At 40.2% G+C, this 27627-nt stretch overlaps 1 protein-coding gene across 5 annotated transcripts in view; it reads right to left on the reverse strand.

Annotated features, from left to right (window-relative positions):
* LOC104330612 (zinc finger MYM-type protein 4) overlaps nucleotides 1-27627 on the reverse strand; it is a 45815-nt gene that overhangs the window by 11240 nt on the left and 6948 nt on the right. For 2 of the 5 annotated variants that reach the window (XM_075438152.1, XM_075438157.1), the window contains exons 2-25: nucleotides 23621-23663; nucleotides 22690-23214; nucleotides 21032-21099; nucleotides 20276-20446; nucleotides 17281-17359; nucleotides 16603-16855; nucleotides 14578-14752; nucleotides 14249-14461; nucleotides 12819-12969; nucleotides 12050-12165; nucleotides 11647-11919; nucleotides 10996-11146; nucleotides 10543-10715; nucleotides 10021-10171; nucleotides 8298-8438; nucleotides 7965-8002; nucleotides 6666-6810; nucleotides 5574-5689; nucleotides 5055-5226; nucleotides 3951-4004; nucleotides 3656-3835; nucleotides 3024-3118; nucleotides 2117-2288; nucleotides 224-375 (exon numbers count right to left, since the gene is read on the reverse strand). In XM_075438152.1, coding sequence (XP_075294267.1) covers nucleotides 224-375; nucleotides 2117-2288; nucleotides 3024-3118; nucleotides 3656-3835; nucleotides 3951-4004; nucleotides 5055-5226; nucleotides 5574-5689; nucleotides 6666-6810; nucleotides 7965-8002; nucleotides 8298-8438; nucleotides 10021-10171; nucleotides 10543-10715; nucleotides 10996-11146; nucleotides 11647-11919; nucleotides 12050-12165; nucleotides 12819-12969; nucleotides 14249-14461; nucleotides 14578-14752; nucleotides 16603-16855; nucleotides 17281-17359; nucleotides 20276-20446; nucleotides 21032-21099; nucleotides 22690-23214; nucleotides 23621-23663 — 3807 coding nt within the window. The remainder of the gene's footprint in view (nucleotides 1-223; nucleotides 376-2116; nucleotides 2289-3023; nucleotides 3119-3655; nucleotides 3836-3950; nucleotides 4005-5054; nucleotides 5227-5573; nucleotides 5690-6665; nucleotides 6811-7964; nucleotides 8003-8297; nucleotides 8439-10020; nucleotides 10172-10542; nucleotides 10716-10995; nucleotides 11147-11646; nucleotides 11920-12049; nucleotides 12166-12818; nucleotides 12970-14248; nucleotides 14462-14577; nucleotides 14753-16602; nucleotides 16856-17280; nucleotides 17360-20275; nucleotides 20447-21031; nucleotides 21100-22689; nucleotides 23215-23620; nucleotides 23664-27627) is intronic. The other 3 variants (XM_075438153.1, XM_075438156.1, XM_075438154.1) reach the window with 3 other exon arrangements.

Genomic DNA, 27627 nt, shown 5'->3' on the forward strand with positions numbered 1-27627 from the left:
CCATGCCCCAAGCACAGAAGCAGCCTGTTCACTGGGATCATAAAAAGGTCCAGACAAACTAGTCAAATACGGGAGTAAGACAGACTAAGAACAAAGCACCAAAAAGATACACCCTTGTCTCCTCTACAAAAACCAAGCAGCTACATCGGACTATGGACAGAAAGCACAACCAACCAGAGCAAGTTCTGTGTGTTCTCTGCAATACGCTAACTCTCTAACTTACCTGCTGAATTCCAAGGCACAAGTATAGGATGCTGTCGGGATCATATTTTTCTCCATTTGGTCTCCGCACCTCTTGAATAAACTGGCACAAGCCAAAACTCAGCTCAGCAAAAGTGCATGAGAGAATGTCCTCCTTGAGTTTCACAGGACGAACTGTGGCCGAGAAAATTATTAGAAAAATTAACATAATCCAACAGATTAAATCTTCACACATGCCTTGTTCTTTCATGTAGGCAGAGCTATGAAATCTTCTGTCTCCTACACGAAATACCCCGGTATGTCTGAACTTGCGAACCATTTCCCATCTGTTGGCTAACAATCAGATGCAGATCTGGCCAGCAGAACCCAAAGCAGCAGCACGTGCAGCCAGCACAAACGCCGCAGCGGAGTCAGCAGGCCGCAGGTATGTACAGCTCAGACATGTACACGCTGGGGACTCTGCTGACCGAAGACCTGGCGTGGCAATGGCTGCACGTGCTCAAAGCTGGCAGCGCAGGGTTGGTAACTAGGTTTCACCTCTACAGCGGGCCTCAGGGGAACCCTGAGTGAGAGAAAGCTCTCGAGTATTTCCTCATAGTTCTGGACATGAGCAGAGTGCAGCATTTTTGATTCCTTAAAGGGAGAAGGAATGAAGAGTTTAGCGGGACACGGGTGGGATTCGGAACGGGCAGCAGAGCAACCAGGGAATCAGTCGCTCAAAGGATCTGCCATGAAATGACCAGGCTCAGCTGCTCCACACCTCACAACAGCGACTGCCTGGGACCAGGCAGGGAATCTTTCTGGGAGGGCTGGGGGTAGAGACAGTTTCCTGGAACTGACGGTAGTGTTTGCTTCCTTAGCCACAAGAAGAAAACACAGTAACTCATGTGATTACTCTCCTTCTGGGAAACAAAAACCAGCTGTCTTCACGTTATGACAACAAAAATTCCAAAGAAGCGAGGAAAAAGCAGATCTCGCTCTAACCAGAATTTTTCCCTTTGGTATCCTTCTCATACAAGCCCTGCCACGCTCTGTGCTTTGCATTGCAGAAGTATTTAATATGGTTTGCTCGCTTCCCCACCATGCCCCAAAAACTCTGTTACATTCCTAACGTCAGTTCTCTGCTTGACTCTGAACATTTGCCCGCTGAACTCCTAGTGCAAGCACGTAAGGCAGATTTGAGAGCAGGGAAAAGGGGAGCTAGCCGCTGCCAAATCCCACGACTGCTGTGCTGCTGTAAAAAAAATAAAACAATCCATACTTTGGAAAACAAATAAAAGTGACATTTTTATAGTCATTATTATCTATCACCCTAGTGAGGCATGCGGAACAATTCACCCCTCTAAAGCCGGTTTCAGGCAGGGTGCAGCACAGAACGGACAGGCTTTTGGAAGGTTTCTTTCCAGCTGTGAAGCCCAGAAAGAAGGTGTTCAGATTTTAATGTTGTAGCACACGTTTTTTTTACAGCAGTTACGCTGACAAACAAATACTTTGTGAATGTGTTAGCTACAGATGAAAAAGATGGGGCCAAGTTGGTGTTGTCAGCTTGGAATTACAGCCCGCCAGCAGCTCAGTAAAGGTTCTGCAGCTGCATAAAGCACCTCTTCTACAAATGAAGAATTACCATATGCAAATGAATACAAAGTGGAAGTTAAAAGACTAACATTTCTAATGTCAAAAAGAAATCTGCTATTTTAGAGTCTGTTTTAATAGGTAACAGAACAATTATGAATGTAATAGCTATGATTTTTAAATGCATGGAAAAAAGTAAGACAGTATTCCATAAAATTTCTTCTCTACTCATGGATATTTTAAAACCCAGTAATATCTAATCCTAATTTTTATTTGAGCAACATATCATGGCAAGTGCTCTTCAACTAAGTATTTCTGTTTCCACTGAGAGAGAAAAAATTACCTGAAAACTTCAGGTCCCCTTGTTCCTCCTGTGCGTTTTTCCATTGGACCCAGTTTTTCCAGGCGTTCACCCCATACATGTACTTCAGGGTCATCCCAGAAACAGAGCAGCCTGGGTAGGAGCCCTGCATCAGATTCCGGGGCTCGACCGAAACTACGGACTTCTTCCGTCCCTGCAGGCAAACCGACCAGCCAAAACAAACACAAGTTCAATAAGCTCTTCATCTACAGATGCTGAACTTGATCCCACATAAAAAGGCCACTGCACTGACACGACAACAAAATCCTACTCTCATGACAGAATCTGAGTGGATACGTATGTATTTTTAATATATGGACAAACACTAACCACATTATAAAGAAAAGGTGCAATAAAATACAATATTGTCACTGTGATAAATATGCACAGAAACATATTCCTCTAGCTAAGCTGTTGATTCTTTCCTGTAGATTATGACACTACTTAGAAGACATCTCTTTTGGAGTTTTTTGACATGATACACATTTAAAAAAATCTCCCATTAAAATAATAAAATTTCTTTTTATTATTTCATTATTTATTTACATAATTTTATTATTTATAATAAATAAATATAATTTATAAATTATTTATAATAATTTTACTATTTATTTACATAATAGTTATTTACACAATATTTAGTTACATAAAAAATGCACATAAAAAAACGCTCTTCTCCACTAAGAAGAGCATTTATTCTATCTAGTTGTAGAGGTGGGGAAAGAAAATTTTATCTCATATAGCAGAACATGAAAAAATATACAGCGTAGTTAAATCAAATTCTCGTTTTCACCCCAGAGCAGTATTTATTTTACTTCTAAGAATAAGCATGCACATAACTTTATTACTTCAAACGCAAGGAACCTGTGTTCCAGAAGTACTTTCTTACCCGTCTTTTTGGCTGTGGAAAGCCATCTCTATGCCTCCGTCTTGCTCGTGACCGTGAATGCAAACCCAGTCCTTTACTGAGAGGGTCAAATGAGTCTGAAGTCAAATCAACACCATTAAGAGTTTAATTATATGATTTAACAGCCCAGGTAGAAGTGTCATTTAGATACTATGGAATACCTTACAGTTGTAATCACACCTGTAGATTCAAAATAATGCTTTATCTTTCAATAATCAGGCAATCTATGTACCTTCTGTATAAAGAAAGTAAATTCTCAGAAGAGGAAAGCAGCCCCCTCAACAATGGGAGTCTTTATTCAGGCAAACTTAGATTCTTACGCACCACTCACATGAACCGTACCTAGGGACACAGAAGTGATAAATTCAAAGGAGTCAAGCAAGGCTACCTGCTACTCCTGATGGTGGTCCTGTAGAACACTGTCTTTAAAGATACTAGCAGTATTTTTAAAATAGTAACTTTTAGTAGAGCTGATACATTACTGGAGCTTTAAATATCCAGTTTTACTACATGACAACACACACCCCTCATAAGCAGGCTGCTAGTACAATGCTTACTCAGAAAATTGCATGCACTTCTATACAGTAATGCATTTTTCTCCACATTATACTGACCTGATGGAAAATCTGCCTCCAAGTCCTGTTCCACATCCCCTTTGGAGAACTGCTTCAGTTCTGGATCTGGTTCTGGCAGGGCATTTGATCGTAAGGCATAGTGATTCAGCTCTTCCTCCCAGCTGTGTGGAGTGGACACTGCTTCGGATTCTAGATCTCCACTGTAAGTGCTACCTTGGTCTGTAACGAGAGTGATCAGATACACCACGTGCTATAGGAAAGGACAGAGAAAAGAGGAGTTTGCAAGAAAAGACACAGCAGAATTAAAGTCCATTTGCAAAAACATGCAACTGACCTTTCTCAAATATCTTGGGGTCCAGGAAGAGCTCATGCTCAGATGTTTGAGATCCTTTAGAAAAAGAAGGAAATCTGTATCTACAAATGATTGACAGCTCACATAGTTAATACAAAATATTTTGAACATCAAAAAAACTATTAGGTCATCACACCAGCACACATGATCCATCGTCTCCTCCACTAGAGTTCTGCCAACAGCTTTCTACCTAGGCCATGCTGTTGTGGGAGAAACAGAAATACAGAACTAACCCATGTTTGCTTTTCTAAATGTTTCCATCCCTTCATGTTTGTTATTTGAGTCATCTGTAAATGAATATGATATTTTGTTCATTTCTTGTCAGCTTGTTCCACCTTTATTACATGGGATGATCACCATCTGACACATTTTAACCTGCATCACCCTCCAAGAATCCACCATAAAAAGCCTGATAGGAAAATATTCTTGTAAAGCAGCTGCTCTGTCTTCTTGACTCCTTCTTCTGCTCATGCATGATGTACTGATCTGGAGATTACTACCTCTAGCAATCTGGTACTGTCAACACAAGTCAAACCAGCACCCAGGATCAGGGAAAGGGAATGCAGAGACATTTACACCACTGTCAGTGCTCAGTATCTAACATGGGTTCTATGCTAAGCGTAGCTGTACTGAATGGTGACGGACAAACCTCTGTGAAACCACAAAAGTTTCAGAAAGGTGCAGTATAACCAGCACCTGAGATGGGAACTATAGAGGAAGAGTAAATTAATCTTAAAAGAAAACACATTTTCAAAACAAAGAACAGAATACTGTACACAGAGACAAAATCATCTCCAGATATACCGTTCAGCTAAATCCCCAGAAGGCCTCCTCATTTTAAATAAGTCATCAAAGTTGCTAAGACAGGACACCAGCATTATAGTCCTGTCTAGGTTGGCACTTTACTTGCAGGAACACTTTCATTATGGAAAATAAATGTTGGTAAGACAACAGGACCATTTAACGTGCCACGCATACTTGGGAAGCAGCCAATACAGGCCCTACAACTATTTCTCGATCTGTTTTCTGTGATGAGAGGACCTTCATCTTACTGCATTTACTTTCCTTTTTAAAAACACCACATACCACCATGAGAGTGTGTTTTTAATTTCTCCTCATCTTCTGCAATCATTTCTGCCATCTGAAGGAGATCAGCTTCAAATGGATTTGTGGGAATCTTTTCCTTGATATCCTGAATAGTTTCAATGATCTTATCAGCATTATCCAGGGTAGTCGGGAAAAGCACAGGAACTGGTACCTACGGAACACGTGGAAAATATTACAGCACGCTTGGGGGTGAAGGGAAACAGCAAACACACAAGGGAGATTCCTCTCACTTAAGTTTACATACATTTTAGGACTACTAAATTTAATTTTAAAATAACTCCAGACTGGACAACTTGTTTCATTTCTGCAATAACCCTACAAATCGGTAATTTCGTGTCATGATGCTTAACCAAACATGATGCAGTAAGGAAAGTAACTGCTTCAAGCACTCCAAATACCACTTACACGACTCGTCACAAAACCGAGTGACACTGCTCTGTGTCCTGTTCAGAACAAAGACTGTAAACCAGTTCTCTAGTGAAGTGAAGTATAACTTACAGGTACTGGCATCCCAAGTGGAACTGGTGTGTACTGCGTGTAGAGGTGAAGGGGCACTGGCACAAACACCGGTACAGGAACAGGTACCACAATGATCTGGGGTTGAACTTCTTCTTCTGTTATATCAAAAACAGAAAACAAAAATTGTTTAACCATGACTATTCAGTACACTCCAGAGTGTCCATGATAATTGTTTGGACTTCTGCTGGTAGCTCCGCGTGCACACTACCGCGTCTTGGTTCACAGTCACCTTTCACTTTAGCACTGTTGTAACAAGTATTAATATTACAGTTTGGAAATAAACAGCACTGTGACCATATACACAAATGCTGGAAGGGAAGAGTGGAAATAAGTACTAAATACATCCATGTAAAGTGTGTTATTGTAATTATCTCACAAATAACTACAAGACCGCAGAAGGTACCATTAAAAAACTAAATACAGTCTTCCTATTTCACTTCATCTTCCTCACGGAGAGGCTCACATGAACAATCGATACCCCCCTTCCATAGTAACTACGATGGAAAAACCGCTCCTCAATGACAGTCTGGATTATGTAGCAGCCTTTGAAGGTGTTTTTGTTTCCTCCTGCCCACAGAGGGAGCTTAGAGAAGATATGAATCTAATGAAATGATCTTAAAAATAGGGACTTAATTTTCAGAGGTTCTTAGTATCTGTATCTGATAATTAAAGGAAAGTGAGAGTTGAAACAATCTTTGAGAAATCACGCATTTTATTAAAAGGAGTCTGCTCTTGTGACTTGTGCTATGAGAGCAAAGAACTCGCAAACTCTTCATGTCACTTAAGTATTGCACTTCAATTTCCATAGTTAAGATGATCGCAGTATGCTAGAGATGAGTTAAAGCGAATCTCAAGATTTATAACAAATGAATCTTTTAAGGATTCCAAAAAATAGCAAATGTTTCACATCTGTAAGGCAAACTGCTACTTGGAAAATACCATACAACAACCTGAAAACTATTTAAGGTTTTAAAATATATTTTAAAAATATTCTCTGCTACATAAATCATGCACTACTCTCTGAACTGCGATACAGACTTTTATAAAGTGGGTAGAAGATCAGATACCTACCTGTCTGGCATTCTTTGTTTTGTGTGTGTGGTTTGCATGAGGTGGCCTTAGTCTGTGTGATGGGCTTGCACAACAATGCTTTGTTTTTTAGAAGCCTAGGAGGCTGTGACGGTGGTAGCTTTAGGGCATCTGTCTGAGTACTAGCCTGTTTGCAAAAAAACACAAATGAGGGCAGAGTCAGTACTGGTTTGAAGGATATCACAAGGTTACTATTTGTTCTCTACTATGGGAGGTTGAACAATTTAAAACTGTCCTTGCTGATAAAAATGATAATTTGAAAACTATTACAAAACCAGCTTGCTAATGTATTTGGTGTTTTCTGGTCTTCACCTGAATTTCTTTTCATCAAACAATAGGCTTTTTTTTTTTGTTTGTTAACAGTGCAGTGAACAAATCTGCAAGAATGTTTGGTTTCTGTAGTCAAATAACCTCTATAAACTTTTTTTAAGACATTTTTGATGACTGAAAGTCTGGCTGATACAGATACCCAAAAAAGCTTAGTAAACTGCTGCGAAACCACTGAAAAGAAATAAAAATTAAAAATGAACATAAATGCTGGCAGTATCAGTATCACCTCCTGATTACACAGACTATTTGTACTTGTACTAATTTCATATCCTGCTAACTGTAATTTTCAGTCATGCATTCAAATAAGAGGATCTGTTTCATTAGGGAAAATTCATACCCTAATCCATAAATGACACTTCAGCTAAAAGCAAGGGAGTCAGTCTTCTAGAACCTAAGAGCTACATAATAAAATTGTACAACAAAATGTATACCACACACCTCAAAGAGCTCAAGAATAGGAACTCTAGGAGTTATTCACGGCTAAGTGGTGACAATGGTTCCCCACAGCTCCATCACCACTCTACCAGGGGCTGGGGAAGGAAGGCTAAGCTGCAAGAGCTTTGTCACGTCAGCCCCGGTAGCCCACGCTGGTCCCCTTCCTCCCACTCTCGTCCTTTTGACACCACATCCCACTCCTGGTCACAAGAGGTAGCCTCAAGTACAGAAGCCACATGAGAATTGCCTGAGAACTACAGCCATCCCAAGAGCTACATTTGACAAGCTTTGCCTTAAAACATCTGATCAATCTGTCAGCGGACACAACAGGACTGTGACATCATACAAGTTCCATCCATCTAAAAAAAACAAGTATCTGCAAGTTGGATGAATTTTAAACCCAATCACAACCAGGAAAAGCAGTTACAAAATGACGGTGCAAAATTCTTGGATACTTTACTTGTTATTGATACAATCTGGACGAAAGTGAGAAAAAGAGTCTCTCGTAAAACTTACATCTCCTATAATTTTTGCTGTCACAGTAGGGACTGCACCTGTGAAGAAAAAACATATAATAGCCTGTGTACTTATCATCAAGGACCATAACCTGTACTCTGCCAAGGTCAAGAAAAAGAATTCCCATTAAATCTCATTCCCTGGTGTAGGTATACATAAATTTAAGTCATTACTTATACCTAAGTAAAGGAAGGACAAAACTGTAACCATCTGCACTGATGTGAAGCATAACGAAGGAGTGGCTGCTGTCGTCAGTGGAAAAGATCCCTGAACAAATATCAGTGTTCAGGAACTGAAATTTGAAGATCCAGGCATCATACTCAGCAGCCTTACCCTGTAAAACATTGTTGGAGTTAACCGTAGGCTGGGCAGCGGGGGTGCTTGCAAGGGACACCACATTTGCTATGACAGGGGTTGAGTCCTTTCTCAAAGAAGGAGGGCCTGATGAGGAAGCTGGTGCCATAGAAAGGTTTGCTGGACAGAGTGAACAGAAAAAAAAACTAGAGTAAGCAATAAGTTAATTTATAAAACAGCATTTCTGAAACAACGCCCACCCTCCAGATTCATCTCCCGATGACAAAGCCCACTGTACGAGAAGGGAATGTAGGTGTCACTCTGCAGTGTTTCAGTTTCAATAGCAGCTGGTTCCACAAGCAAACTTCAGCTATTTTCCAGTCACTGACGCATTTACAAAGCTCCCCATAGTACGCAAGCAGCTTTCTCTTTGTAACAGTGTGTGTGTCCCAGCAGCGCTCAGGAGACAAGGGGCCTGCATGCCCCACCGTGCTCGGTACCAAACACACAGGTAGGCAGCCGAGATCCTGACAAATGAGGGAGCAGCTAGAGGAATTCTTAGGTTCTTTCCATTTGAAAGCACTGCTCATTACCACATTACCATGAATCACCACATTTCACTGAGGCACTCCATTACCCTGGCAGCCCCAGATCAGAGAGGTGCCTGGAGCCCAGTTTTGCAAAGGTGTTGCACTTGCCTTGGCTGAAGATGCTGGCCCACTTCTGGAGAAGCAAGCCCACCATACATTTTGCTGGCTTTACTAACAGCCAAAGGGACTGACAACACCAGGAATGTCACATGGCATAGTTACGGCCTGAAAGTATAAAGTTACTTATATATTACTCTTAACCCGCGGAAACGGCTCCCGCCAACGTAAGCAGCAGATATGCACAAAGTTGAAGAGTTGAATACAGCCTGGTGCATACTACAAACGTTCAGTGAATGTTACTTTATTGCTTGTTGGGTACCTTCGTGTTGCAGTCACCATCACTCAGTGGGAGATTATGCCCCTCTAGGATCAGTGCTATTTCTGCCCTTTGTTTCGCTTCCGCTTCCTGTCTTTGTGGGCCTTTCTTCCTTTCTTCCCTTTGCATTTCATTCCCTACAGAAACTCACAGTTCCTATTCCTGTGGGCTTCATTCCCACCCTCCTTCCCATTCCATCTGCTAAAATATTGAGCAAGGAAACAGCTACAGCACACATTAACCTTGGCATTGATGCTTCAATAATCAACACAATGACACAGAGATGGCAAGTCTTCACATGCCTACAGACTACACAGAACTGGCTATTTTAAGTTCATATATAGACATCTGTATTTCCGACCATTAAGTCTACTAATTTCACCACTTGATTTTTTTTTTTTGTTAAATGAACATTAACATTCTACTGTATCTGGCTACATCTTATAAAGTACAGGAGACAAGTCAGGTATTTAAGATGTCTTCAGTGGGTATCAGTACATTTTACCCCAACAAAATGGGCCTTTGTGTTAAGAAAGTGATTGAAAAGTAAGCGGTTTTGTTTGATCTTCTTTAAAATCACAATCTAGATTTGGTATGTGAAGCAATCTCATTTCACACCCGCAAAAGTTTGAAATTGTCTGAAGAGAGAGACCTAAAACTGAGCCCTTTCAATGGCAATGGGCAAGCCCCCCAGTAGAGGATATATCTCAAAAAGTTCACCAAATCGAGTTTCCATATAATGTTCACACCACTGTCATGCACAGCAAAAGTCAATACTGTTCCCAGCGTGTTTTACCTGTGTTGTTTGGGGGCGGAGGGTCAGAAACACTTTGCTGCTTACAGAACAGTAGAATACAAAGCAGATTGCAAAAATGCTTTATCTCCCCTTGCCATTTCATGGACTCACTGAGTTTGCCTTGTCTCTTACAACCATCACACTTTGCCATCTAGGAGAACAGAGCGAGGGAGAAATTAAACACCCTTGTAAACAGCAACAAAAAGCACGTGCACAAAAACCTCTTTGCACCCTGCCCAGCAAATACAGCATAAAGAAATCTGTAAGGGTGCATCATTTTTGCAGTGTAACACAACGCAGCAGAACATACAGTGTCTGTCTTCCCACAACCCGGATTAGGTTTTCTCTACACAGAGCACTGGTACTCAAAAGTTAAGCAGGATTTAGTCACCTCTCACATATATGCAATATATTCCACAGACACACAAGTCAACCACAGGCAGTTCACACAGCTCCTAACATACAAAGGCTCTCGCTAACACGTTGATATTCTAGGGGATGCTATGGGAGAATATTGCTTACCTGGTAAAACAAAACGGTGAATTTAGACATGCACTCCTCCGAGCAAAACTCCTCCATTTTCCCCCCAAAGTGATTCTGGACCAGTTTGGGGGAAGCCTGTAAACAGTAACTGCACATTTTACAGTGGGTTCCCCAGCGCTTAGCCAAGTCGTGTTTGTAGAGTAGTTTGCAACCTAAAAAAAGAGAAAACAGCAAAAAAACAAAAAAATCTTTCAATATCAAAATTACATTTGCTTGGCACTTCTAGTTCTTGTATTTAACTATCTCTGTAATACATTTGTTGAGACATGCCATTAAAATGTTAAGTGTGAACAAAGTTCTGTGTTTGTAAACAATTAAAAAAAAATGGTTTTCCACTGTAGAAAGATTAGGTTTATCTTAGTATCACCAGTAATTTTAAGGCAAAACACTTCTGAGTTGATTTCTACGAGATACAGTCTTGCCCTTTCTTACCTTCACTACAGAATGTCTTATCTACGCCCGAGAATCGCACTGTCTCCTTGATAATTTTCTCAATTCTGCAGTATTCACACAATGCCATTACATTGCTCCTCTTCTTATACTCATCACAGCAGGTCTTCCCACAAAACTGCAACATTCTACCCTGCAACACAGTCAGAATGTTTTGGTTTCAATGTTTCACATCCCAGATAACACATGTTAATAGTTAATAAAAACTGAGAAGCATATTTATGCCCTTTGAAATCAACAACAGCCAGCAATAGCGAATAAATCTCCCCATCTAACTTTCTAGCAAAGACAGCACCATTTTCTGCAGAAGGCCCTCACCAATGTGCTTTGTGCCGGAATTAAAAGGATTCATCTCTGCGACTAAGACTCGGGAATGTGCTTACCTAGCCAGGCAATCATAGGGTTTGAGTTTTTAGGAGGGTTTTTCCTCTGTTGTTAAGATCAAAGAGCTAGTATCAGTACTAATTCTGATAACGGTTAAATTATACCAAAATCAATTCCAAATTCGTCCATCGCAGGTCATAGTAACCAACAGCGCAGTAGTGACAGACCACTGCATACAAGCTACAATTTCTTGGGTTTCTGTTGAGAAATATGAGTTTGAAAAGACCTCATTTTTTTTTTTTTTTTTACCTTGTAGTCAAGCAGTTCTGGTTTGGTTGCGAACAATCTTTTACAGTGCTGACACCTGAGTTTTACAACAGGGCGTGCAAAAGTGACTTGCTGGGACTGGGCAGCCAGCCTCTGCAGACCAGCCGCGGCCGAACTGCTCACGGAGCTGGGGGACACAGTCGAGGTGGTGCCGCCTGCCGACACCGTTGCCCCTGGGGGAATGCTTACAATGACTTGACCTTGCGACAGAGGTACCACTGAGGAGTTCATTCCTGCAGGCTTGTTGAACAAATTCTGCAGGAAAGCAAATTGAGGGAGAGACTTTATTTTACAGCATTACATATTTTACCTGACATCCCAGATATTTACACCACCAATTTATTATTCTATTGATTCAGCGAAAAAGGAATCTTAGATGTCACACCTGGAAAGCTACTACACAACTGTAGCTGCAAAAATTCCGTATGCTCCCATCTGACATAGCCAAGTGATACTGAGGGTTTGCTGAAGCTTTACAGCTGTTGCACTGAACTTGAATACCTGAGGGTGAAGCAGAGAAGAAAAAGTGATTTATGCAACATCAAGTTGTATTGCAGATCATTTTGCACTGTGCATAAGAAAACAGAGAATCTGAATGACAAGCTAAGGCACACATAGCAGCCCAAGACGGAGTTTCCACAGACTGAGAAGCAGACGCTGCAGCTGTGGTGCCTGTTGCTTGCCAGATCCTTTAATTAATCTCCCAGTATCCTTAGGATGTCAGTAAGCACTTTTCTATTTTACAAGAAGAAAAGCTGAGAATATTTTGCCTAGCTCAACGCAACACCAGGCAGAGGTAACTAAGCTAATCACCCTGGAGAGGAGGGGCAGAACAGTCACAGCGGTGGCATGGCATACGTGCACGGCAGTGGATTTGTCTAGTTGGGAAACCCACCAGCTGCACTTGTGAGAGCAGGAAACAGATTAAGGCTTATTATCACATTTAAAAACAAAGCTGAAGCGGCTGTGCTGTCACTGTTGGGTTTATCTATGGTAGAAAGTCCCTATGTTCCCATCTCAGCACCTCCCTTTAAAAAAAAGCCACTTCTCACCCCCCAAAAAACAGAATATCAGCCTTACCTTTCAAGACAAATTAAGTTTGGATATGAGCTATGTAAAATTATGTTTTGAAAGAAGTAAAAGGATAAACTTACCCGCAGAAGTAACCATTTTTACTCTATACGCTGACAAGCAGTTAACAGAGCAGAACAGTTCCGTTTTTCCCAAGTTATTTGTGCTCTCTATCATTTCAGCTGAAGATCTCAAAGATTTACACAGTGCGCAAGGTGTAATTTTAGCTGACTTCTGTGGAAACATGGAAATCTGTCATTCATTTGAAATGTAGTATTTTTATTAACCTGGCAATGAATCGCTAGCATATAAAAGGTATGAAAGTGACTGCCAGTGCACTTGTTGGCAGCTGTATCATTGATGATGCAGATACACTTCTTCAGCTCTGCAGTGCACTGGCTATACTCGCTCCCCGACCACTGCGACTGGGGCTCGCTCTCATTCAGGGCAAGCGCGACCTGTGCAGACCAGTTGAAGCAGTACCCAGCCTGTCAGGGCGAAGGCCTCCAAGCACAGACACCACTACGTGTTGCAATAGCACATATCAAGCACTTTGTATCAGATTACTGCAATGTTTTTGCTGAGAAACAACATGCTGCTTATGATTTTTAATATATCAGCTATATACAAAAGCAATATTCCCTCTTGAGAGAAAAGAGAGAGAAGCAGGTTCCTTTCTCACCCATAAAACCCCAGAAACTATCAGAATATACTGACAATTGAGTTGAATGCTTTTTAAAAATCAACAAAAAATAGGTAAGACTTAAAAGCTTTGAATGTACTGTATTTTCAGGAAGACTAACATATATGAGGTTTTGAAGTGAGATGTAATACCAGCATGAAATCCCTTTCCCTTCCAGATCATTTAATTTAATTTCCAGATTTGTTTCAGAGGACAACTAATGTTCTTGGAAATTTTCTGGATGAAAGACTTTTTCCAGATTTTTTTTTTTTAATTCATTAGGCCATTCTTGGCATAAGTGGCCTGAATAATGGGGCAGCAGAGTCAAGTCACGAAATTACACTATCTTATCAGAGGGCAAATTTTTCTAAAGTAATTGCATTAAAGGAAGTCAGTCAAAAATAACTGAGCTATTATAATAAATTAAGGTTCTCTCAACTGCTCTTTAAGAGGCTCCATTATAATCAAAACTAAAATATTAAAAATTTAAAAACTAAAATCAAAATTATCAACTAATTATCACTTTTCCTTTCCACTTAACTCAAATGCTACAATTTAATAGAAAATACTCGAATGGGGAGAGCATCTCAAAGGCTGAAAACAGTCCCAGCAGACTGCTGCTGAGTGGTCCCGCTGTGTTCTCTCTCACACTGGTACTCTGGTAGCCAGTGGGAAGGGAAACAGAGCAACGTGTTCAGGCAAAGATTAAGTGGCAAAAGGAGTTATCTTAGACAAAGATACAACTGAAATAAGCAATTAATAAATTGGGTGTTTCTTGAAACACCCAAAATCTAATCAAAGACATATTTTTAATATTCTGTCAAAATACACCTGCTTGTACGCTGTCACACACGTCGAACTGCAGAACTTTTTGGACTGTCCCTCGATCTGCAGCACGTGGCATTGGCCAGAGCCACTGTAGCAGTATCCTCCGCAATTCTCACAGCAGTTCATGGTCAAGTTGTTAGCGGAGCGGAACTTGGAGAAGCAGGCATCACTGCAGAGCTTGTGTACAACATTCTGGTAATTCACTTCGTGCCTAATCTGGAAGAAAAGCAAGAATATATAGCAAGAACAGAAAGAATATGCATGTTCACCTTTGAGACAGCAAGTTGTCCTGAGCTAAAGGAAATTCAAACAAAAAAGAAGTTTGCAATTACCACTGCATTCTTCTGGCACATGCTGCACTTGGTTGAAATGCTGTTAGTATGAATAGTGACAACAGGTTTCCTTTTCAGCTCATATGTGGAAAGACAAGACTGGCTGCAGAAATCCTTGCTGGAGTTTGTATTGTCAAACTGGGCAGTGATTACATCCTTTGGATTTAGAATATCTCTATGGAAAAAAAGAAAAGAAAAAGAAACAAACAAAGAGATAAAGAATTAATGTTGATTTCATGTCAACTTGCTGTCCTTCCTTTTTTTGCAGACTAAACATTCTCTATAAGAGGGTGGATTTATTTAATTTAAAGCTTTTATTTTTGCTGATCTAAGTACTTGACTTCATTTTTCTTTTCCTATTAGGAAAATAGTTCAGAAGTATAATTCCCAAGTAGATATTTTGTGAACCATATTGTACCTGGACTTCGGAGTGTTCTACAAATACCTCGGGTTGAATCACTAAATCTTTTCAGAAGCAACGGGGTAAAGATAGCTGCTTTGTGCAGTATTTACTAAAAAAAAATTAGAAAACAGGATATGTGGAATAATTCCCTTTAACAATGAAAATACCAACCGTAATGGGGGAGGGGGAAAAAAGATGAAAACAAAAGGTCACAATTTCTAATCACTGTCTAGTTTGGTTCAAAATGGTCTGCCTTGTATTGTAACTTTCCATCTCGTATCTGCCATCTATAGTTCTGCTTATTTGTCGCCGGATTTAACAAACTGAACTTTGTCCTTATTTTTTTTCTCTTGAAAGTCATTCACAGAAAAGTATCAGCCAAAAAACCAGGAGGAAATATTTCTATGATTTTCTTGGTTGGAAGGACGCCTCCTTCTCGCTTGTCTCGTCAGAAGTAAGCCATTTTTCAACGGAATAAATACAACTTGCAGCCAAGTCTGCTAAACTCTATTACAAGGCCTTTCCACACTGAGACAGCAAGCGAAAAGAATAATTAATTGAAGTCTCAAGTTTAAGTTCGGTTGACCTTGTAAAACTGAAAGTAATAAATTTGTTGCTGAAGAAATAATGAACAAAGCAGCATTCCTTTTGCAAAGTAACTTTCATAACTAAAAGTTATACATGCAAATAATTCTCCTCTATAAACAGACCGCAGCGCAATCTGTCTGCACGGTTATTTATTTGCCTCAAGTTAACGGTATAGTAATATGATATCTTAAAGAGCCAGCATAAAGGTCTCCTTTTGCTAATCTGGACATAATAATACAAATGAACACAAAATTTTAATAATTAAATTGTTTTTTAGAGCTGAAGATTCAGGCCTGTGTTTCCAAAAGGACTGTGAAAAATGTAGATATTTTCTGAAGAATTTTTCCCAAGTATGCTCTCAAAAGCAAACCTCGCCTTTGCACTCCAGGCCCAGGCAGAAAGTAACTCATGTGGGTGCTGAAACCCCAACTACCTGAAAAACTCCCTTCCTAATACACGTAATCTCTCTACATTGTGTGAAAGCAGCAGTAACATATTTGGAAGAGCCAAGACCTACAGAAATCAAAGCTCACAGAATGGAGCCAGACTGGAAAGTCAATTTTTTTTTTCAGAATCTAAGGAAATATCCTGTCTTGAATATATTAATTTACCCATGTTTTATTTCATTTTAGGGATTCAGTAAACCTATTTTCATCTAGAATAAATAATACATAATCTATTTTTTTAAAATATACTCTTGTTAGTGGTTTTGAGAGTGCAATGACAATCTAAAATGGCAGGAAAATGTAGTACTTTTTGAAATACAGTTTGGCTTATTGAAATAAAAAAGACAAGATGCACACTTCACGACAGAAGCTTTTAAATCTCTGCGTATGTAAAATCCAATTAACAAAATGGAATTGATAGCAGACAGACCAATTAACCAGCAACAGTATTGGCCACGATTTTTTGAAGGGAAGCGTAAGAGAAGTTGGCATTACAGAAACGGTGTGTTGCTTAAAAAGATAACTGAAGCCTTTCATTATCCTCTTGAATATCAATTATTACTAGAACAAATCAAAACACTGTCCTACTTTGAGCAGCTTGAGCAGGTTTTCTTGGTCGAAGCTGGTGGGCGAGAAGCGGGCACGGTGTATCCAGTGAGGCACAGTGTGGAGCAGAAGAGCTGGGTAGAGCCTTTCCTCTGGTATGCAGTTTGTCCCTTCTGCAGGATTTTTTTACAGCCAGAACAGGAAACCCGAACAGCTGTGCCTGGAACTGAAGGCAGCATTTTACTCATGCCAGAGGATGCCACAGCAGGCTGGAAACCTGATGACAGCTGTGGAGCTAAACAAGAAAAAAACACAGAGAAAACAGAGTAACTGTTACATATGGATTACACATAACTCACTCGTGTGCAGGGGGCAAGCACAAAGCTCATGACTTCACTCGGGTTGTCAGCATCTAAGGGAGATTCAAACGGCAGATGAACTCTCCATAAATACATGCCCTGTGCTGGTTTTCTGCATAGTCTTCAGAGTAGTTGAAACAATCTACTGAGAATGCACTTTTAACACCCCTTTTACATTCAATTTCCTTTTCCCTCAAAAATACAATTACTTTTCAATCTCTGAATTTCATTGTCTCTAAAACAAACCAATTCTTTTTTTCTACTGGGGTCAGACATAGCAAATGAAACAGAATAACCTGCAAGACTACTTGCAAAGGTGATACATTTTACAGATATAAAGTTAGTCTTGTCTATTCCTTACCAAGAGGACTGCCACTGACTGAAAATACAGCACTGATTTTCAGCTCCCCTTCCTGAGTTTTTGGCTGTTGGCCGTACTCCTAAAAGAAAGGGAGAGGAAGATGAGAACGAATTCACACACGTAATAACAGTTACATGATTTTCATTCTTTCATAATGTCGTATTGAATCTTTAGGTCCAGGAAGGCAAGAGGGAGACTCCTAAGCCTGCAAGGTTTACAGATGTTTCTGCACAAGCACCACATACAGACCCTGCTCAGAGGTTCACAGCAAACTACAAGCGAAGGTGTCGCGTAGAAACGCGAGAGCATGGACGCCTGGTGCCTCCCCCTTTCCAGCCATACTCCAAGGCACCCCAGCATTCAGCCAGACAAAGCTAAAGACAAATCTCTGCTTTCCACTCACACAAACTTTCCATCTAGAAGTGCTTTGCGGTCCTTGCTCCCACTCTGTGAAACAAGTTTTATCTTCACATTCATAGATGCTAAACATGAAATAGAGACCGGGACCTAGATGGTGAGCAGCATTCTGTACGTAACCATGAGTTAAGGACCTTGGAGGAGCCTAAGGTGAAGGTTAACAGCAGATTAAGAAATTTTTGACTGGGACAGTCATGGTTCTGCCCAGTCTCCCATCCCGGACCAGGCTGCTGGTCGATAGAGCCGAGTCAAAAATTAACTTTTTTTATTGTAGATTTTTTCTTTTTTTGACCAGTTTAGCTCCACGACCCAGCTGTGTGAAGCTGGCACCACTAGTGCCAGACCATCACAGTCCCTGCTCAGATTGGCCTCAGTGAGAGGGGAACAACCTCACACTTTCTACAGGACGAGAAAACCCCTGCAGGCAGTTGCCTGTGGAATAGCTGACGTACTACAAATTACTCGCTTCCTCCACGGCAGCTATTCATACTTTGACACCATGCTTCCTGCCCGTGCTCTCCCTAGAAACCTGAACCGTAAAGCAGCTTGTAACACTCTACATGTAAATCTTAATAGGCTGAAAAGCATAATCTCTTGAAACTACAGAGATGATAAGATTTAACCTACTTACAGTCATTTGAGAGGAGTGAGGGCATGATGGCATGTTAGGACTGAGCTAAATTCACAGTTGCTGTCTGGCTGCAAGGTCAGCCAATTCAACATCACTAAGCAAAATTACACTCTCGCTTCTCAGCGGCAGTGAACTGCTCCCCCAGCTTAAGCCATCCCCTAAAATCACACACTAACATCCACATAATATATGCTAAAACATAACACTTCTCTTACTCCTGTGTGAAAAATTACAAGCTTCTATATCAGGACCATCAAAATATTTCTCAACAGGTCTCCCAGGAGAGCAGGCAATGGTATTCGCTCATCACATCAACTATCAGCACGAAACATTCAAATCTCATGTCAGAGAAGCTTTTAAGCTGTGTATGGGCATGCCCTGATCACAGGTTTTATAACACCATTTTTTTAAATATTACCATTTAAAAACTAGTTATTTGCAGAAATACAGTTTTTAAGCATTTTAACTGCTGTCTGATCCCTAGTCAGTACTAGTAAGGGAGATGGAGGCAAATCCTGGTATCAACTGCGCATGATCAAGCATAGTTTCACAGCAGCATAACAGCATGGAAAGCCAAGAACCTGCAGCTCCAACTATCGGTTACAGCCAGAAATGCTCTTATCTTTCAGAATGCACAAAAAAAACCAAAAAACCACATTAATTCTAACCTAAAGTAAAACAAAATGAAGCTCCATCAGTTCTCATACTTTTCCAGTATCACGTGGAATTGATAATTACAGGATTTTACTCCAGGAATTAATACTTTGAACAATAAGATATTTGATATTTAAATTCTTCAAGTCTTTGTTTTTGCTTATTAATATGATCTTTGATAACCACAGACATCTTGCACTGCATTCCACACAAATTCATACAGCAGACGCCATCTTGGGAGGACAAAAGAATAGCCAGCTTTAACTAACCTACACATGGCTTGACATTATACACTCTTCAAGAAAAATAAAACAAACAATCTCAGAAGGGCAGTGAAATCTGAATAGTTTCGAATACTCAGTTTGCTTCTTTATTTTATTAAGCCAAGAGTATCATGGGAAGAGAAGAAAAACCTTTGGGAAGACGGGCCCAGAGAGAAGAGGAGGTACAGCAGAAGTACACAGAATGATGCTAGAAAAACTAATGCCTGAAGAACACCGACACTCCAGTGTCCACGCAAGTGGGGTGAATCACCTTGGGAAGCTCTGCATGCCTTGAACCGCATGTAAAGCTCGGCACGTAACCGAAGCAGTGAGGAGACAGGAACTGCAGCACGGATCACATCCCAGGTGTCCCAGGAAAGAGACAGGTTAGACCCCAGCAATCCCTGCCCCAGGCCCCCTCAATCCATAGGGCAGACCTTCTCCATTTTATAATTATCGAACTTTTACCTGTATTGTCATAAAAAATGTCAGTCTCAAACGAGAAAGTCACTTCAACACATGCTTAAATTGACTTCACTGATGTGTACGTATTCAAATATTTTGCTAAAGTAAGACCTCCACGTGTTAATTCAAAACAAGAACAAACAATGAACCACTGTGTTCGCAGATAACCTTTAAGAGGGAAGTAGCAAGAATAGCACTATTCCAACTACAAATCTCTAACTGTAACTACTCACAACATACTCAGTACAACACGATTTGCATTGTATTTCCTAGTGAGACTGAGTTGAGATAAAGTGTCTATATTGCCACAGATTTAATAATAAAAGTTTTACGGTACTTTGCTTTGTCTCTAACTGAAAAGCACAACATTTTCAGTGACATGGTAACACGACATGAAAAAGTTGGGGGTTTGGGTTTCATGGTAGTATAAGAGGGAAAAATCCTTCTACTAAACTATGTTCTTCAAGTTTAATTTCGGTCAACAAACCAAATAAACTGCTGAATTTACGTCCAGCTTATGCGGTCAGCTGTCAGACCAAAATGAGAAATGCAATGGGAAACTTACCTCAGAATTATCAGGTTCATCTTTAATTTTGTCTAATAGTCCCTGCTGTGGGGCCATAGCTTTATCATATTCGTCATCCAAAGGCTCCTCCTTAATTCTAATATTTGGTGCAAAGGAATTCCCCAGCTCTTGTCCAATAGATTCCTTACTAGAAAATAGGTAGCTAGACTCCTGAAACAATAATATGAAAAAGAATTCACCCTCCTGCATCTGCCATTAGGAGTTGGGCTGCTGCCAAGGGGAGTTTCTGTTGCAGACCAAGAGGAATGGGTCCTGCCACTGGAAGGTGGGAGAAATGCTGGGCAGCAGCTGCTGCCTCTACCTCCCTGCAGCACCCTCTGCCATCCCACCCCCAAGCCTCTTCACTCCTCTCGACAAAGCAGAAGCCACCCGGCTCTCTAAGTTGGTTGTCAGTAGGGGCATTTGGCTCTTTGGGCAGTGTCTCCTGTTGATACAGCTGTTCCCTGTCTCATCTGGAAAAAAGGCAGCAGGTCAGATGGATGCGTCCAGGTCTAGATTCGGCTCACCAGTCAGTCAGACCATGCTGAACATGAAAGTGGCTAACAAAAGAATCCTCAATCCAAAGAGAGGGTCAGCAAAATTTTACACAATTATACGCACTGTTTAAGTAGCAAAGATGTCTAAGAGTCAGAAGATCAGTTCTCTTGATACTCAAATTTACACTCAAACACAAAATACGAATTATTCCAGCATATTGCTGCACTTGCAAAAGTGTTTGAAAGATCTATAGCTTACCCTGAAGTTAGTTTCTGGAGTTTGTGGCGCTAACTGCGTCCGTAATGTTTCTTCTACTTGATTATGAACTGAGGAAAACATATACATTAAATATAAATGAATACAGATTCCAACGCATTTCCTTTAAAACTATCTAGAGTCTCATCCTGATCCCCAGCCCCACAGTTTGACAGCACCTCAGCAGTGTTAAACTATTCCCTTTCTCCTCCCTGCAAATCAGATGATAATCCTTAAACAGAAATTACTTTTTTTTTAATTATTCTATTGGGTCATTATTTTCCCATTCCAGCAAGAGTTGTAAAATTCTGAGGTGAATTATTCATTCAGAATTTTCTACACCCCAGGGGTTCTGAACTCTCCCGCGTTCCAACATTTAAATCAGAAAATATTTTTCAGAGCAACAACTTTCAACCCATTCTTTGCTGTTCTGGCCTTTTGCCTTTTCCCCCTTCTCAGGAAGTAGTAGCTTATGCTTCTTTAGCATGTATCTTTTTAAAAATACTGGATTTGTCTGGATACTGCCTATAAGCATTTACTACTGCTGTTTCAATTACCAACTGCTCTACCTGAGGCTGCACAGCTTTCAGCCACAATCTTGTAACTGTATGCATTTAGAATTTTCTGAAATACATCTTTTGCACAGAAATATTCCTCATTTGATTTCTACCTGAAGGTAAAAGTTAAGAGATGTATTTAACTCTTCCTTTTTTAAAAAACATCTGTAATGCTTCTCTATCAGTTGTGCAACCTGGAAGCACTGATTTTAAGACGCTGTTACTAAACATATGAAGTTTAAATATCAGAATTGTAAGCTGTCAATCTCAACAAGAAGCCAGGAGGCTTTCACTGGTTGACCAACCCTCTCTCCATACAGTCTTCTGCATAAAATTAAATCGCGTGTTCCAGCCTGGTTATTCTTAACTCCTTCATTCACCGTTCTACTGTAACTTTCAGAGCGTGGGAAGTCAAAACCAGGAGCGTGGGCAGCAAGACTACTTGTGCCTGTCAGGTTCCCTCAGATGAGAAACGGATTACAGGCATCACTGGTTCTCTCCAGGCTGGCTGGACAAAGTCCAAGACACAAGTACTGGAGGAAGGAGAAGAGCAGTCTCCCAGGAAAAGCAGATCTCAAGTTACTCTCTGGCTTACTTCCTGTAGACCCACTAATACATTCCTAGCAAGCCTTTCCATGATGCTACTATCAAATGCACACTGCTTCAAATACGTATACACTAATGAAGAATTGGTACTTTGCTCAAAAAAAACCACCTTTCTGGGCTACCAACTTAACCTAAACTTCACCATCTTTTCTTTTAAGGAATTTCAATGTCTATAAAATGAGTGAGAAAAAACAAAAGGAAGCTTGATTTGTCACCCAGCTTGGTTCAGTAAACCACCACAACAAAGGATATGCTGAGGCTTTGACACAAGCTTTGAAGGTTGAGACCCCCCTAATGCTGCCAGACCCTTTTGCAAATCCTAGTCCTAATACAGAGTTCACTGTATTTCAGGGTTCTTTATCAAACGGTTCCCTACATACAACCATGCATATTCTCCTCAACAAGATGATGTTTTTAATAACTAGCCCTATTGCTCATCTCTCTCTAGTTCTTTCTTCCTCTTTGCTGGGTAGCCAGGTCTACGATGTCAACAGTTACCTGCTTTGTCAAGAAAACTGCTTTTCAATCTAGAATCCATATCTTTAGGGACTTTTTCCAACCGTTTTTCACGTTCTTGAAAATGTCCTTCTCTATTCTTGTCCTTTGCTGAAAAAGTCTCTTTGCCATTATCTCTTGTTATGCTAAAATCTTTTCTAATTGATTTAAATACAGGGCCCTGCTCAAACGGTGAATTGAGATCCTTTTGGATTGCGTTCTGAATCTGAATTTCTTTTTCACTGTCCAGTTCATGTTCTGTAACTCTCTTGCCCTCTTCTAGATGGTCTTCATCATGAATTGCTGAAGAAAGAGTGTCTTTTGGAGTGAAATTTTGATCATCTTCGTTGTCACTCCCAACAACGGGTATGCCTGCAAGATCCCCAGAGTTCAGAAAATAATCATCATCATCCAGCAGTGAGTTTTCAGATCCTGTTCGATTCTGTATTCCATAAGATATGCTGTCGAGGGCAGGTGTTAAGTTGTGGTCAGTGTCCTCAGACATTTCTGCATCCAGAATTTCACCACCTAGGGAGAAAAAAACCCATAAACAGTCAGAAAATTCACCAACTTTATGTGTTACAAAGGATGAGTGTAAGTGTCTTTTGCTAATCTGTCTGGTGCTGCAATTCCTTGAATATTTTAAGCCTTCCTGGGCCAACATTACTGATAAAACACTGCTGACATAAGAAGCAGTTCTGTCCCACTCACCACACTGTAAAGCAGAAGCTGAACTGAGTAAAACTAACCAAAGAAAGAAAAAATATTAACTTCAATTCACATCATTTGTAACACTTGTGGAGAAGGCAATGCAGCGAGGGAATGAGCAGCAAGGGCTAGGAGAAGGGCAAGACAGTCTTTTTCAGCAGCAATGATACTTCTAAGAAATGTTTTGTGAAACTATGGCCTTATATAAATAAATAAAAATACTTACATTTTTCTGTAATATCAAATACTGCATCAGATTTATCTTCAAACTGTAAAAAGGAAAGCACTATATCATTATCTCGGTCAGCTGCCATGTACTTTGCTAAAAAGTATCCGACCAAAACCAAAACCAACAGGAAGGATCACAATTCCTCCTCCTTCCTTTCTTGCCTCAAGCAAAGCTCTGCGAATTAAGACTGTTACATTACTGAGAAGTCACATTCATCCTAACAAGTTCAGAAGCACACAGAGATAGCACACAATGAAAAATCAGAATTGGCGTTGCTTCCCAGAGAAGGTGGAGGGGAGACAGGAGGGAAGGGAATGTCAGAATTTTCACTTCTACGTGAGATACTTGTACCAGGTCAAGATCACAGATTCTGCCCTCTTTGACGCCCCACGAGCCTTCATTTCCTCTCAACGTTATAAGTGGAAAAACAGCAGCATACACAGCTTCCACTGACGCGGGCTGCACAGGTTTTATCTCTCTAACAGGGAACGTCCCCCTTCCAGGAACAGAGAACTGTGTGTGCCTAACTTCCGACCAGTAACGAGACAATCAGTGCCAGTATGAGTGTAACGAAAGAAGAACCAGCTGCTGACTCTGAGCGCTGTACAAAACATCCATTTACATTAAACATTCTCTGACAGACATTAAAGTTGATGGCATGCTTGAATGCTGTCTGAAGAAGTATGCGCACTCAGCATAATAAAAGTTTCCTTCAGAATGTCCAACTCCTTAGCATCCTTCCTTTCTGCCTAATAGATAACAGCGATTCATTCAAGTCCGCCTCTCCTTTCTCTACATCTCCAGCTCTGTGCTTTCTTTTCTGGTAGATCCTGCTCACACTTCAATTCTTAAGCCATCTTAAGGAAAGTAATGGGATTTGATAGCAAAGGGATGATCTCTAATTTCATTTAACTCAAGTCATTCACTTGATAAATCAGATATTCCACAGGACTGTGATGGGGAACTATCAGTTCGGTAGCAGCCAGCTCTGGGAAAGGATGACAACATTATTGTCACAGGATTCATCTGACGGCAAAGAGTCCACCAGCCTCTTTCCAGTATCATTTGCAGGTCTACAAAGACAAGCTAGCTCCTTCAGCTTAATGTGACACACATGGAGTACCGAGGACCTGTCAAGCGCTGTGAATATCGAGACAATTTGATACTGCACCAAAACTTTTCAGCTTCTCTGAGCAGAGAGTTCAGGGTGGAAACGTGAAATACAGAAGCAAATGGAGAAAAAAAAAAGTTACACTCTTCCATGCAGCTGATGCAAGTCTATTCACTGTAACTCTCTAGAGGAAAAAACAGTAAGGAAACACCTTCCAGAAAGGCTTGCAAGGCCTGAGTTCTGTTACTGCTATAGCGGTCCTAGGAGCGTCTCCAAAGACGCAAGTTGAACGTTGATGTAGAAGTCCACTCACAGCTAAGTTTACACCAGTGTAAAATTAATCCCCACAAATACTGGATATACTTGGTGTTAATACCAGACGCTGAGCACAAGGACAGTGGTGGTATTCTGTTTTTATAGAAGAAAAGTAAAATGAATTTGTTGCCACTTGATAATAATATCAGAGTATGAAGCCTTGGGAGGCAAAACCAACAGCCTAGGTCCTTGTCTCTATGCTGAACGTCCTTGACCCTGTTCTTGCTTCCTGTCAGTAACGCTGATTTTTCTCCAAAAAATTCTCAGACAATTTGCTGGTAGGGAAAGAGAAGTTGTCAGCAGAGATGAATCATTAGATCATCCTTTTCTCAAAGCAGGTTTATGTCAAAGTAGTTATTTGACTCTTTTGAGACCCAGAGTAGCTGTGGGAAAGTATCTGAGGTTCTACCACAGTACTCGTTACCTTACACATTCAAACTCTAGGTACTCCTCCTCCTCTGGTGACAACAAATCTTGTATAATAGGTGACAAAACCAGAAATGCTGTTATTAGGAAAAGATGACATTTTGCAGTCTGGACCTCTCTGTTTCATTTGAAGAAACGACAACATGTAAGTCAGCACAAGGGGCCACCTGCAAGAGCGCATTAGGGACTCCCATAAATATTTTGACCAAGTTGGAAAACAGTTACAATCTACCTGGAAGGAATCCAAGACACTTCCCAACCACAAGGTCATCTTAGGAAAAAAACAAACAAAACTGTTTTGATTCTTTTCTCTTTCTTTTTTGAGGCTACAAAAATAAAGAGATCGTCTTGAATATTTTCTTCCTTTAAAAGGTTTTAGGATACAGAGGAAAATCTGTGTCTGTGGTCAAAAGCTTCCACTGGAAATATTTATAAAACAGGAACTTCAGCATCTGATAATTCTAGCAGTCTTATCTAAGCCACCGTCTAGTTTCTGATGGTGAACAGCTACAGAACTCCCACACCACGTAAATCCGAAGGGAGGAAATCAGCAGAAGCATTTGCTTGTATGTGGATACATATGTATCTACATTCACATAAATATATATATATATCTCCCCAATAAAGTACTCATTCCATAACAGTCTATAACTGGACTATGCCCTGAAATGAGGGCTGATACACTTTTTCTGAGTTAGTGTGGGGCATTCTCTCAATTATATACACTTCTATTCCCTTTCTGCATCCTATTAGAAACTTGTTTAATGCCATCTCAGGCAGAAATTTGGTGTATCAATAGTTACATAAAAAATATATCCACCTTAATCAGTCATATAAGTTGGCTTTCACTGGATTATGATCCTGTATTACACAGAAATGTAAGTAATAATGCCCAACCTTCTATATTATTCTATTACATTTCTGGAAACCAATTCCGTCTCTCACCAGTCCTCATACTTCCTCCTTTGATTAGTCATCATCACTCTTAATTCCCTTTATTTCCTCTGCTCAGATTTTTTAAGATTTGGTGATTAAAATGGAACAAAAGTACTCTCGAGGCAAACATGGACGTGCTTCATCGGGTGGCATTTCTTACGGGTCATTTTCGACAGACCTAAGAGGTACCTCAATATCCCAGATAAAGCCCTGGATAACTACAGAACAGGAAGTATCAGGAACAGAAAGTTTTCTATTAAAAAACTCCAGCCTTCAACAGTCCTCAAGGAAATCTGAGGAACAGAAGGAACTGAAAGTTTTCTGTTAAAATACTCTAGACTTCATAGTCCTCTAAACACACTTGCAACTGTAAAACAAAACTCAAGAATATCAACACCTCTACTCAATCACTTTGGCTAATATTTTGCCAGAGAATAACTTCGTGCTACTTAGTGCTTTTAAGTAGTGAGTGATTAAGAGTTTCAGACAGAACAGTTTAAGTGTGATACTAGTAAAATTAAATGTTTCAGGATGTATCTTTCTCAGTGCTTCTGCCTCATTAACCAGCACTGTACACAAAGCAACGCTTTGCCTGCTCAGGTTGCAATAAATAAATAAATGCAACCAGAATGTAGAAATGGTAACAAACCAATTATGTCTTCCTGGAAGCAATGTGTTTTGCTTTAAAGTAACTACTCTTTACATAAAGACAGTACTGCTTCTATAAAAAAAATATTCCACTAGGTATGTTGCTATTTTCTTTATAATTGTACATTCGACTCCAGGGGAACAGCGTTACATCCTCAGCATTAACCTGTCTCTGCTTGGGGCGGGTGACAGAAGGACACTGTTTACACTTCAATACCATGTGCTAATTTGAAATAACTAAAAACCAGTTCAATACTTTCACGGCTTTCAAAGTTGCCATAACATTCATAAATCAAACAATTAATAGATTATTTTTATGCAACAGGAAGAGAGAAGCTGCCTATGGCTACAACCTTGATTAGTATGCAAAATGGAGAATTTCTTTAAAAAAAATAAACAAAACAATGCATAAACTTTACATGCACAGGCACATTATCTTTCTCGCAAGCCTTCTGAAGTTTGATCCTAGGTTTTACTGCATCCATAAGCAAACTGTGGAAAGGAAGCAGATGTTAAGAAAACTGCAATTAAAAATAGTCAGAGATGATTCCCAATGCGTTGTCTGAAC

Source organism: Opisthocomus hoazin, chromosome 17 (genome assembly GCF_030867145.1).
Source record: "Opisthocomus hoazin isolate bOpiHoa1 chromosome 17, bOpiHoa1.hap1, whole genome shotgun sequence".
Classification (NCBI taxonomy): domain Eukaryota; kingdom Metazoa; phylum Chordata; class Aves; order Opisthocomiformes; family Opisthocomidae; genus Opisthocomus; species Opisthocomus hoazin.